The sequence below is a fragment of the Rhagoletis zephyria genome, unplaced genomic scaffold, assembly GCF_001687245.7.
Source record: "Rhagoletis zephyria isolate East Lansing unplaced genomic scaffold, Rhagoletis_zephyria_1.1 Rzeph_scaffold_01791, whole genome shotgun sequence".
Classification (NCBI taxonomy): domain Eukaryota; kingdom Metazoa; phylum Arthropoda; class Insecta; order Diptera; family Tephritidae; genus Rhagoletis; species Rhagoletis zephyria.
The window spans coordinates 89,680-103,305 of record NW_016158875.1 but is presented as its reverse complement, the minus strand read 5'-3'; the positions used below and the strand labels follow the sequence as shown (position 1 = coordinate 103,305).

Below are 13,626 nucleotides of genomic sequence, written 5' to 3'. Positions count from 1 at the left end.
AGCTTAATTGGAAAGTTTTCTGAGATACGGCGTTTTCGAACTGGCTGCCGAGATAGGACGACCTTTCATTCGACCGTCGATATGTGATATATTAGTTTTAAGGAATACTGAATGAAAAGTTGAAATACACCCATGCAAATATGTTGAGATAGGGCGCTTTTGAATCGAATTCTGAAACAGGGCGTTCTTCAATCAAATTCTGAAATAGAGCGTTATTGGAAAGTTTTCTGAGATATGGCGTTTTCAAACTGGCTGCCGAGATAGGACGACCTTTCATTCAGCCGTCGATATGTGATATATTAGTTTTAAGGAAAACTGAATGAAAAGTTGAAATAAAATGAGTTGATTTCATACCTGAAAACTAAAAAAACATGAAGAACGCTAAAAAAATAAATATGTTGTTTACTTTTAATAAAAGAATTTAAAATGAAATACTTTATTAAACTAAAAGATTGTTTTATTCATTTGAACATTGCATTACATTATATCTTATATCAGAGGCTACGGTGTTAACATTCTCGGTTACATTTGGACTTGCAACTTTCCTGCGAGATTGTCGGACCTTCCTCCCAGTCTGCTTTATAGTGTAAACCAATATTATACAACGCGCAACATGCATTTATTATAGACCCAGCTTTGTCTGGTTTATAGTGCAGGCCCCTTTCAGTAGAAAGACATCTAAATATAGACTTAAGGACGCCATTTGTCCGCTCTATCACATTTCGGGCTTTCGAATGGATTGTATTGTATTTAGCTTCAGGTGATTGAGGTTCCGCTGAACGAAAAGGGGTCAAAAGATGTGGTTCTAATGGAAATCCAGAATCACCTAGGTAGTTTAGAGTTAAATCAAAAGGTTTCATAATTATTAACGAAATACAACCTAGAAGCCAGGTGTTCGGACCAAAATCATCAGCAACCATTTGTTTTAAATCACTATTGTTCCAAATAAAAGCATCATGAGTAGATCCTGGATGCCTAGCATCAACATACCGTATCCGCATTTGGTAATCGCACATATACAAAAAAAAAAACAAAATGAAATTTCATACAAAATAACCATACAAGATAACATAACTCACCAGTAAAAAATTCAAACTAAATTATCCTTTTCTGTTCATATATAAATGGCGAACATCCTCATTTGGTCCCATTATATGCACATGTATCCCATCTATACATCCAACAACACCAGGAAATTTCCTTTTCGAGTAAAAGAAGTTCTTGTTTCTGGATTTCTCTTCCTCGGTAATTTTTTCAGTAATCCATTGGTTAAAAATTTTTTCCTCAATCAGTTGAAGCATCTCTTTTAAAACAACCGACATCGTAGGTTGCGCCAGTCCCAAATTGAAGTCATTGCCATGAGACTTCAGAAAACTTCCTTCTGAAAAAAATCGGAGAGCTGCGCAAACTTTTATTAGCGGAGGTACTGCACTTGAACGATGATACCGCCTAAAGTCATTCCTCAATGTATTTACCAAATATAATACAGCTTCTTTTGGAAGTCGGAAATATGCTTTAAATCTGAAACCAAAAAGAATCACAATAAAAAGTCTTCCAGGCGTTAACTTTTGGGAAATGTTTAGTTATTGGTACAATGAACTTGTTGTGTGGAGTGCAGGGAGAGGGGCCGTTGCACCTAAAACCCCACCCATTACAAAGAGCACAGTCCAAACTTTTATTGTCAAAGGTATACAACATTCCTTGTGCTTATAATTCCGGCTACGCCATCCACAGTACTTTTGCGCAGAACCCACATAGAAATTTACAAAAAAGTAGATTAAAATTTCATCATTTGACTCACGTATATGTTAAAGTTTTTAGATTCCGGTAACGCGTTTGAACACCACAACTTAAAATCATTGTGCAAATAACTAAACCGTATCCCAACTTTTACTTACAGCGCCGGCCGCAGCTCTATAGGATTGGAATTATCCCTTAAATGTCGCCTGATTGATGCTGCGTTCGTACACTCCTCCTCTTCAAAAAATAGTTCTATTGAACTAACCATTGTAGCAAGACTTATTATTAAAAACTCTATATTAATAACTTTATTTCGCTTTTATTTTGCGATTATTTTGCTTGTTTACAATCCTGCGCTGGTTGACGAGCTGTCAAATTTCAATTATCGATAACTTTTCAGCGACTGCCGATAGTTGCCATTCGTAATACAAATTTTCTTTGTTGCGTTGCAAGCTGCCAACCGAACCATAGTTGCGTTGCTATACATAATCGAGCCATAAACTCTTCTGTCAAGCGTTATACAAGGTCAGCATTAATATCACCGATGACAGTTAAGTCGTAGGTGGATTTTTATATCAGAATCTCATTGTGGGAAAAGTTCAGATAGAGGGTATTGAATATAAGCTCTCGATATGTATAAATATGTAGTCATAAGTGGGCAGTGTCATGTCTATTTTCCAAAAATTTATAATAATCTCATTTATTGCTAAGATATTCTTAATGTCCGGTTAAACACGGTTTTCCACACATTTTGCTGTCAAAATGCGAAATCGAAAGTCTACTTTCCCGTGTGAACAGGGAGCCACGTCTGACAGCTAATTTACAAATAGCGATTTTGAGTGAATTGGATTTAGCAGTTACTGATTTATCGCAGTGTTCGTATTTCTGTAAATTATCGTTATATGGGAGGTGAGTGTGGTTATTGTCCGATTGTAAAAATGTTCAACCTTTTATATATGGGACCAAAGTCAACAAATGTACAAACTTTGGTATAAATTAGTAAATCGGGGCCCATTTTTCAAGAAATTATAATAAACTTATTTGTTACTGAGAGTGAGTTACCGTTACATTGGAAGTAGGCGTGGTTGATAGTTTTAAGGAAATCCCCATATTTATTCACATAGTCGGATATGGACTTCTTAAATTAATGCAAGCTTGTTATTGTTCATGGAATCATGAAAATGCGAAATTAGCAATTTTCTTATGGCCTTGCCAAAACCATATTTGTTAAGAGACTTAAGACATGTTAAAAAATATTGAAACTAAAATTTTTAAGAGGAAATACGCTGCACATAAGCTAATAAAAATATGAATGTGTAAGCGTAGAGAGCTAAACTAAAATACAAAAGACAACAACTATGATTACTTTTTGCTATTTGTAACCTCTGGACCCGACAACATATCGACAGGCCTTGAGCGGCATTCACAGGGAGTCAGTCTCAACTTAAGTAGACTCCTGACCTGTGAATGCCGTTCTGGGCACACAACCACCTGACCTGGACGAGACAGAGCTTCGTCTGCTTCGGGAGGCTCGGACCTTTGCATACTAGATGCGGATGTGCTTAATGAGTGCCCGGCATGCGAAGATACACCTCGAAACATCTCTTCGCATGCCCACTAAACCCCACTCAACTAACGCCTCTGTTCCTTTGGACATACCCTATAGAGGCTGCACGCTTCTTGGGTCTACCGTTAGTTGAGCTTGAGGCCAACGATTGAGGGACTAGCCGATCTGGGCGGGGTTGTTGTAGCCGCTACAACATCAAGAACAACAAGTTTTTGCTATTAATGGTTAGCTTGCTTGGTGTTATTCATCATCAGAAGGACTACAAATTGTTACCTGTATGTATCAAGACCGATAGAATACAAGATTGGCTTGATTGATGTGAAGTTCGGGAAAGTAACGTGAATATGACGTCATCGCAGTTTTCCAAATTTTTATTCAGAATACATATTTAGAAAATTTTCGGGAAAATTTTCAGATAAAAAAAAATTTTGATCAAGTGTTATATGGAAGAAAATGCGCAACAACCTCCACAAAAAAAATCTAAAAAACCAACAGTAATTTTTAACGACTTGAGACTTGCACTTTCTTAGACTGTAATTGAATGGGCTACAGAACTGCATACCCGAAAATTTTCTAAATATTCCGATTAAAAATTTGGAAATTTTGATGAAAATTTTTTGAAGTTTGTTTAATTGTTTTTGCAATTCTGCAAGCTTTGAAACTTTTATTATTGTGGTTTCTGTTACAGATTGAACTATATTTTAAATGAAAATTATATAAAAAAAGAAATAAACATAATTTGCAAACAATATCATTTTGAATTTCGTTTCTAACTAGATGAACGCAAGGTATATGTATATTAAACAGGCAATAAACAAAATCAGCTATGACGTCACACTTTTGTCAGAATTTTCAAGAAAGAGTTAACGGTATCACAATCAGCGCCACCTTCTGTATTCGTTTTACCATGTGTATGTATGATTCTATAAAATTTTGCGTTTTTAAGTTGGGGAGCAATAATAATAATTTTTCTGCTAAACAGTTGGTAACTTCCATCTGTCCTGCTTAGTGTAAATAGCGTATGCCTGTTTATCGATTGGTTTCGGGAATTGTAATTTCATGAATTTTTGGTTTATATAAAACTTCATTTTAATTAAATGTTTGCTTTTACTTTTAGTAAAACGAATTCGTGAACGAACAAAGATGTCTCGCTTTGGATTACGAAGTAGTTCGGATATCTTCAAAGCATCTGAGGAGCAGGCAAATCGGAAGAAATCAGGCACCGATAATAAAATAGCATTAAAACGAACAGGTCAAAGAAAAACGAAAGGTGTATGTGTGGAAATAGATGAAAAGTTTAACGAGTCGCGCAGTCAAAAGGACGTGAATCAGCCCTCTGTTTCTATTGTATGCAGTTTGCCACTAAATCGGTTAACGGGGTTTATAGAAAAGCTTAACACAAATAATTTGAACTTTGAAATAAAAAATCAACATAACCAGAAAACTAACTTTTATGAAGAGAAATTAGGAGAGAGAGTAAATTGGTGCGAAAAGCAAACAAATAGAACTGCCTATGACAATGCTGGTTCAAATCATCAGGAATTCGACGAGTGCACTTCATCTTTGGAAGAGAGTGTCCGAATTCTTTGTTTGTACTGTGATAAAAAGTTCACGTCCTATAAAATGCAGCTGAAACATGTAGAGAAGTTTCATATCCAAAATAAGAATCGTAGATGTAGTGGCCGCAATTCACAAATGTCAACGCTTAGCGATTCAAAGAAACAACGAGTAGAACCTTGTAGTGTTGCGTTAGCGAAATATCCCGGATGCACATATTGCAAACGATCTAAGACTCTTCAAATAGAAGCGTCAACGAGAGACTTAAGTGGACTTTTTTTTCATTTTATTGAATGCCATTCGGATAAGTATTTCGGATGCAAGAGGTGCGAGCAACGTTTTCAGAGCGGTGTAAAATTGTCTCAACACATGCAAAGTGTGCATAAAGATATATCCATTTTACAAGATGACAGTTCAAAAAACAAAGATGATTTGACAGTATTGCTTGAAAAGGAGGAATTTGAAAAGAATAGCAGAGAAAAAGGAAGGAATTCAAAAGCACGATGTTCTAAATCACAAAAAAATACAAATGTTATGAGCATTGTAGCTGCAATCCCGGAAGATCTTAGTCCCACTAATTCCAACACAATAATGGGTGCGGAAGAACCCATTTTGTCCAGATTAGGTCTTGCCCAAAATAGACTGCCGAATAGCAGGAAAGGCGTTCGCTCGCGAAAAGACAGTATTTTGTCAGATTCGATCTTGAAAACTGATCAACCATCTGTTTATATGTCAGCTGTGAAAGCTCGTAATAAATCTGGAAAAAACGCGATTAGAGAAAGTGGCGATGCTGAGGTAGTTTTTCGTATGCCGACAAGGACGGAAATATTATCCAGTGTCTTCGATGAAAACTTTTACAGAGATGTCCTTTCAAACGTACGAAATAATCTTTTATACTTTTTGGATGGAAAACTTCTGGGAAATGTTGGCCGTGCCATTAATGTAAGTTCAAACAATTCGATCGTAAAACATCAAATACCACCCATTCAAAGTACATTAGCTGAAAGTCCTATAGTTCTGGACGGTATTAATGATCTGAATAGTGAGATTCACGCCGCAACAAGTCTTTCGACAATCACAGCTTTTCCAACACTCTTAACGGCAGAACAATACGGAGGTGATGCAACTTTATCAAAAATTCGCAGACCTCACACAAAACATTCATGGAAATGGAAGTGGGATAGCGTGAAGAAATTCAAATTAATAAACGAAGGCGGAAAAATAGTGAAGAAGATGAAACAACCAACGCTGGGTCTGCGCGATTTGTCAAAGCTCGATATGTGGACTCAACTTTCAATGCGTCAAAAACATGAAATTCAGCAATGCATTTTAAATACCCATTCTTATGCTAATGGCAGCATCCGCGAAGAAAAACTGCGCATCAACGAACAATTAAATTACATTCTTGATATGCGTTTACTACCTCATATTATTTTGGAACAAAATGAGCAAGCTATAATAAAAATGGAAAATGAAGAATTTGGCACAGTATCGTATATACAAACTACCGATGAGAATGGAGCCGATAATATCCTTCACCAATCCTTTGCTGATGAGACGTTTTTTTCCGTACTTAAACTTTTGCCAAATCATGAGCTTCAGTGTCCTCGCAAGCACCTCGTTTTGAGCGGGGAATGGGCTCGGCCACGCTGCTATCTTTGTATGTGTTGTGGAGCCAAATTCGAGAAATTGAAGTCCTTAGAGGAGCATAAAATGTTTCGTCATTCGCACGTACTCTCTACTCACTACGAAGTTGTTGGGCGAGAGTTACTGGCAGGCAACTCTCTGCGTCACTTATTCATACCCAATCGGGCACTTAGTTATTATGGAAATGAAAGTTACAACAGTTCCCACATTGTACGCAAATTGGGTTGGAGAAAAAATGAGTTGCAGGATACGAGTCAAAGAATGATAACAGGATCCGCGGGAGATGATGATTCCTCTGACAGCGTTCAATCGACGCTAAATAGCTGCACGGTAAATACTTACAGTGCAAAACACAGTACAACTACAGATGAGTGCGACACTGACACGAAAACTACAATTGACATAAACACCGTTTCCCCATCGAATAGTATACAGTCAGCGAATTCCCTATTTACAGTACCAGATAAATTGCATCTCAAATGTAAGGATGGAGGTACAGCCTCAACAAAATGCTCCAAGTGTACCCGCAGGTGCAGTGGTACTTTGGATTTGTACCGTCATATGCTAGATTGTTCGGGTGATTATATTTGGTCTTTGGCGAAGAAAAGAAAATATCGTTACTATTGTGGGTCAAAAAAACGCCGCTCATGGAATAAGCACAACTTTGCAGAGTTACGGAAGAAGCGACCAAAAATGTCTAAACCTTCACCTCCATCGAACGACACTGAAGAAAGTGCGTCGTCCTCTAAAGTAAAAACTCCATCTAGGCCACGTCCCAGTGATGGTAAGTATTATAGTAGTAGTTGTACGGCATTTTTTTTAATTATGAGATGATTTCGCCCCAGCGAAAATAAAATTAACTCAAGTGGTAATTGGACTACAAAAGAATTGGTAGACATTTATCAAAACCTACCATATAAAAATCAAGTTTACAATGAAAAAACAGGGCATGAATCACGTAACTTTGAAACGATAGTCGTTCAAACGATACTGACAAAACGATGTCGTCAAAACACTGATTCATGCATTTGTTTTGCTGTTACGTGCTACTGTTACTGTTACGTGAAGCAAAACTGGAATTGAGTGGACGATATCGCACAAACGATCGAACAATTTTTGGTTTTCATGAAACAAAACAATCTCAGCACGATATCGTCCAGACGATTGTCGTCATACGTGATTCATGCCCAGGTGTTTTTTGTAATTTGTATTTTTCTTATCGTAAACTGAAATGTTTAGCCATAAGCATTTGCTTTGATTTGAAACAAACTATAACAATCAGAGCATATTTTTCCAAGATATGGCATAAAAATTATATAAACCCAAACTCCCAATTTCCTCCAATTTAATGAAGTGCTAACTTTAGGAGCTGTAAGAACTATGGGCAGGGTTACCACTGAAAAACTTTCTTTCCTACCAAGAGTTAGTTAAAAAACCTTCCAAAATGGCTTCTTTCCTACCATTTCTTTTAATCGAGAAAACGGCGTTTGACAGCATTAAATACATTGCCTTTTGCCGGTTTTCATACTTAAAATAAGATTTCCAGGTAAACAAAAAGATCAAAATAATAGCTATTATATACATACATAAATAGTTTAGCGTGGTGGTAATAGTGGTGTGTGCTTTTAACCACCTATCGACATGTATTTCGACCAGCTGAATCCGAATCTGAGGTGCGTTTCACTTCTACTTCCTCGAAATTTCAAGTAAATGGCGTAAAACCAATAAAAATGGCGAAAAATTCGCATAGTTTTTAGTTTTAATAAAGACTTCGGAGTAAATGACGTGAGAAATCGGAACAGAAAATAAAATTCCATTGTAGATTTTTTATACATCGCTCATTTGCATACATAAATTATGAAGTATATATACATAAATAAGGTAAAAATAAACCTCACGGTTAGGCTTGCAAAATGTCAGGGGCTAACTACGAGCCTCCGGGCTTGGCGTAGAAGTTGGGCGCTGCGGCTTTGCCTTTCTTCGAGTTGCGGTTAAAAACTTTCGAGATTCTCCGATTTACTAGAAATATGACTAACACTTATTGTTAGTTTTCTTTTTAACTTTCGTGTATGATAAAGAATAAAATATTCTGTAGACACGGACATTTATTATGTAATACGCCTTTGAATCGTTCTTCAAGTGTAATTTAAAATATTTTAACAACCTTGTCATTGTTGAAACTATTACCGATTCGCAACTGAATTTTAATTCAATCTAATATTCAATCTATAATACAACTTTTTATAACGTGTAAGGCGTTCAGAGAATTGCCGAAGGTAATTGGTAAAATTCTATAATTCACTTCCCAGTGAATTTGAGTCAAATGCGCTTTATATTCTAATTGGCAGGGGTTTGAAATTCACTCGGAAGTGAATTGCAGAATACTCTTTGATTGTCTCAATTTTGCAGGCCTTTTCACAGTGCTAACAAAAGTTACACACTACAACAAACCAGACACGTTTTCTGTTTTATGAGCATAGAAACCTACTAAACTTTTAAACGTCATACCATCCTACCAACGAGAAAAAATCTATCAATTTTGGTAGGAAAAGCCCAAAACGGCAACCCTGACTATGGGTTCAACATGATTTTAATTTTGACTTTAGCGCATCGGCTTTACAAAACTCTCCTGTGAAAGCTTTCCGACGGAGCTATTTGGTTTTGTCGCAATTGTCGCGACAATTTTGTCAGAGTGACAATTTTCAGCACAATTGTCTACAATATTCCATATTATCACTGTCGTTTTCCAAATATTTTCACAGTTGCCTACAAACTTATATGAAACAGGAAAAATGTCGCCAACAATTCTCGCAGTGAAATTTTATAGAAAAATCGACAATTTTCGCACCTGTCACTTTTATGAAATAGGCCCCAGGTGAAGACATTGTACATATACTGTGGTCGAAATAATTATAGCCGCACCACATTTTGAGAAGTTTTAACATATTTTTTTTTTTTATAAAAATATAGTTAATTCTTTAACAAAACCCGTATAAATCCAAGTTTCAAACTTTGTGCAATATTTATAAAAAATTCAGCAAACTTCCGTAAAAATTTCTAACTTTTTTAGATTTCCTAGAAAGATTCTGAGTATGCAGTTTTGTAGCCCATTGAATTCTAGTGGAACAAAGTACAAGTTTCAAATGGCTAAAACCTATGGTTGATTTTTGAGATTTTTTTTTTGCCCGTTTGCTTCCATATAACGAATACATACAATTTATTTTTATATGGAAGAAAACCGAAACATCCTGGACAAAAAAATTCTAAAAAATCCACCGTAATGCTTAGCCATTTGAAACTTGTACTTTGTTCTACTAGAATTCAATGGGCTATACAACTGTATACTCAGAATCTTTCTAAGAAATCTAATTAAAAAAGTTAGAATTTTTTACGATAGTTTGTTGATTTTTTTTTTTAATATATTGCACAAAGTTTTAAACTTGGATTTACACGGGTTTTGTTAAAGAATGAATTATATTTTTATAAAAAAAATAACCAAAATATTCCCAATTTTACACACGAAGAAATCAATATATTCACAAAGCAGCGGGCCAAATATAGTAAAACTGCGTTTTAAGTTTTTCTCTCTGACGTCAGGATTTTTTTTAAAAGGACTTTGAAATTTCTAGAATATGATTGAATAAAAAAATTATTCAAAAGATTCGGTGCATTGTAGAATAAGAATATGGGTATCAATTAAAAGGAAAAATTCTGTAGAATAGAAAAAAAATAATTTTTGGGTGCCCCAGGACGAATAGGTATTGAAAATGTCCTTTTATAACTTTATCCTTGAATATCCTTGGAAATTTCCAATATTTATTTTTGAAAAAAATATATGTTAAGGACTAATATGTTAACTACCACATCCATGTATTTCGTCCTTCTAACTTTATTAGTTTTAGATAAAAAAATGTTACATTTCAAAAAATTATTTCTTTTTTAATTCTACAGAATTTTTCCTTCTAATTGATACCCATATTGTTACTCTACCAGGCATCAAATCTTTTAAATAATTTTTTTTATTCAATCATATCCCAGAAAGTTCAAAGTACTTTAAAAAAAATCCTGACGAGAATATTTTGATTTTTTCGTGTTTTAAAAATTTTTGGTTTTTGTCGCACGGTGTAATAAATAACTGTTTATATGAAAATCAATGTCTTGCTGAGGTATTGAAATTAACCCTAAAGGATTGTTGGAGAGTAAAACCCAGACATGAAAGTGACCGAGCTGACCGTAAGGGCTCACACATTGACCAGTAGGGGCCAAAAGTCTAAGCAAAGACCGACATGACCGGGAAGTGTCGCCACCTGACCATAAGGGGTCAACGACATAAACAAAAACGACACGTCTCATGGTTAACTGAAAATTTATTAAATGACTGGTTTAAGCAAAATTTCGACCTCATGGTGATTAAAATTTAGTAAAAATGCTTTCACTTCCTTCAAAAATTCACGTAGGTTTTTTATGGTTTATATTAGGAGGAAGGCTGTTAAATAACTTACAAGATACAAAAGTGGAGAAATTGCGATAATGTGTTGTCTTTATGGCAGGAATAGAAGCAACAGTTTGGATATTGCGTCTCAAGTAATAATTATTAGAAGCATGACTTTGTATGTAGCCAGATCTTACGAAAAATATTTTTAATACCTTGTAAAAGTATAAATGTCGCATCGGAGGAATTTTAAGCGTTCAAAAAAATTCAATAGAATGCTCACGAGAATTTGCATTGAATATTTTTCTAATAATATTCTTCTGCAAGATCAAAAGAGGTGTTAATTTGTATGCAGTGGCACCTCCCCAGCAGCTAATACCATATTGCAGTTTGGAATGAAATAGAGCGTAGTAGACCATTTGTAGCGTGGAGTTAGAACTATATTTTCGAAGACGATAAAAGTAGCGAACAATTGAAAGAAAGTACTGTTTCAGAGACAGATTGTGCTCTGACCAGCTGAGATGGCTGTCAACCACAACACCAAGATATTCAAAGTTATCCACTACCTCAATTTTAAAACAATTTTCACTGCATCTTTGCAGTGCTTTGCAGTGTTTACTACAATCCGTAGAATGAAATATAATGCCTGAATTTGGTGGTTCTTTTACCGTTGATCTAAAAGAAAGTGAGCTTTGTTTTGCTACTAACGATCAGTTTATGATCTGCAAACAAACTCCTCAATAGGTGTACATCATGATTTATCCCTAGTGCTCGAAGTTATTTGAAGCGCTATAGGCGATTGCCAAGTCATCTGCAAAAGCTGTAACCTTCCCCACGAAAGGTAAGGAGAAAATGAAGTTTATGTAGATTATAAACAGTATAGGGCCAAGAACCGAGCCTTGTGGGACACCTAGGTGAATTATCTTATTGCCACTAAGGGTGCCAGATATATTGTCTTTTTGAGTTCTATTCGATAAATAAGACTGGAACCAACTGTGAGAGAACCCCCGAAAACCCAAGGAGTATATCTTATCTGCAATAATCTGTCTATCGATCATATCAAACGCCTTGGTAATATCGACAAATAAAGCACCACAACTTTTCTTACAGTCCATCTCTTTATAAATAAAATAACTAAAGTTTAAAAGGGCATTAAAATCATTCGCGACAGCTGTGGGTTCCACAATTTCAGTATTGCCCCTTCGCAGGGTAACTACGGCAGAACTTTCTTCTGAGCCTCGGTTGATCAGACTATTTATGACTTGCCATCCTTTTTTAGTATTGCCTTGTCAAGCGTATAAGTATCTACTTACGAAAATAAGAATCTCGCCGTATTCGAATCTCTTTATTTGTTTCTTTGCAAAGTTTCACATACCGCGAACGAAGCTTGAGATTTTTGGGATGCTTAGTGTATTTTTTATTTAATTTATTTTTAAGGAATATTTTCTTCACGAGAGCACGATTAGTCCAAAGTTTGAGATTTATATCACGTTTTCTTCTAGTAAAAGTATAGCTGCTGAAACACATGGGATTTTAATTTATTTATAAAAATCGTGTAAGCTTTCGAAACGTCGCCTTCGTTATAAACCTCTTCCCACCTTTTATAACGTAAAATTTCATTTAAAAGACTATGATTTGTTTTAGTTAAATGTGAAGGGACAGGTTTTTTCTGAATTTTTTTATGTTCTAATTTATTTATCTGTATACCAGTCATTGTGTGATCGGTAAACGCAAATCAAAGTTCAAACCGTAACATAAGTTCTGTGGGAAATGCTTAAAGCGGCAGAAGACATGATCAATACATGTGTCAGAAGTTGGTCTGGCGGGTTGTTTTAAACACAATGACAGTCCTTGCTTAGCCATAGCAACAAGGTCATTATCCGAAATGACAGAAGAACGCATAATATCGACATTAAAATCACCAAGAACAATCAAATTTACAGCGTCCTCATTCCTCTACAGAATTGAAAATTCTTCCAAAAACGTAGAAAAGGATTCTGAATGAAATTTATAAATGCATAAAAAACTCGCTTGCAATCCATTTATAATGCAAGATATTTTTAAAACATCTGCACTTTAAATTGTAATTTAAAAGAGTACAGTTGTAAGCATCACGCACGAAAACTCCAACGCCTCCTGCTGCATAAGATTCGTTTGTGTTTGCATAAAAATTGTAACGGTATTTTATTTTGATATTTTTCATAGCCGTAGATCCATATTTCAGATAAAAAAATAAAATCTGGAAGATTTTGGAAAACTTCAAGGTTACAAACTAGCAAGTCGAAATTTTGCCTTAAACTGCGTATATTTTGATGGACAACAAAAAAGGCATCTTTGGAAATTAAGGTGGGGTTATTAATAAGGCTGATATTGCTAAGGCTATTATAACAAGGTGATTTAGGATCATTTCAAATTTGATAGATCTTCAAAACATCTTACAATGACAGCCCTATCATCATCAGTCTTTTTCATCATTACGTTGCAGTCGCTAAACCACAGATACTTATACTTGTTTTCTTTTTTGCCCCCTTTGCCGCCATAAACAACGCTCTATTGTACTTAGTAAGAGAGTCATTTATATAAATATTCTGTTTACCGTCATTAAAAAGCTCTGATGTAAACTTCGCATTTCCTTTGGCAATCAATATCTTCTTTTTTAAGTCAAAGGAAGAGAAATGAACGC

The 13,626-nt window shown here is 35.3% G+C and overlaps 1 protein-coding gene across 1 annotated transcript in view; it reads left to right on the top strand.

Moving 5' to 3' along the window:
• The first annotated feature begins 4,419 nt into the window (after positions 1-4,419).
• LOC108365160 (uncharacterized) overlaps positions 4,420-13,626 on the top strand; it is a 58,820-nt gene continuing 49,613 nt past the window's right edge. Inside the window, exon 1 of the mRNA XM_017619121.1 lies at positions 4,420-7,295. Coding sequence (XP_017474610.1) covers positions 4,451-7,295 — 2,845 coding nt within the window. The 5' untranslated portion in view covers positions 4,420-4,450. The remainder of the gene's footprint in view (positions 7,296-13,626) is intronic.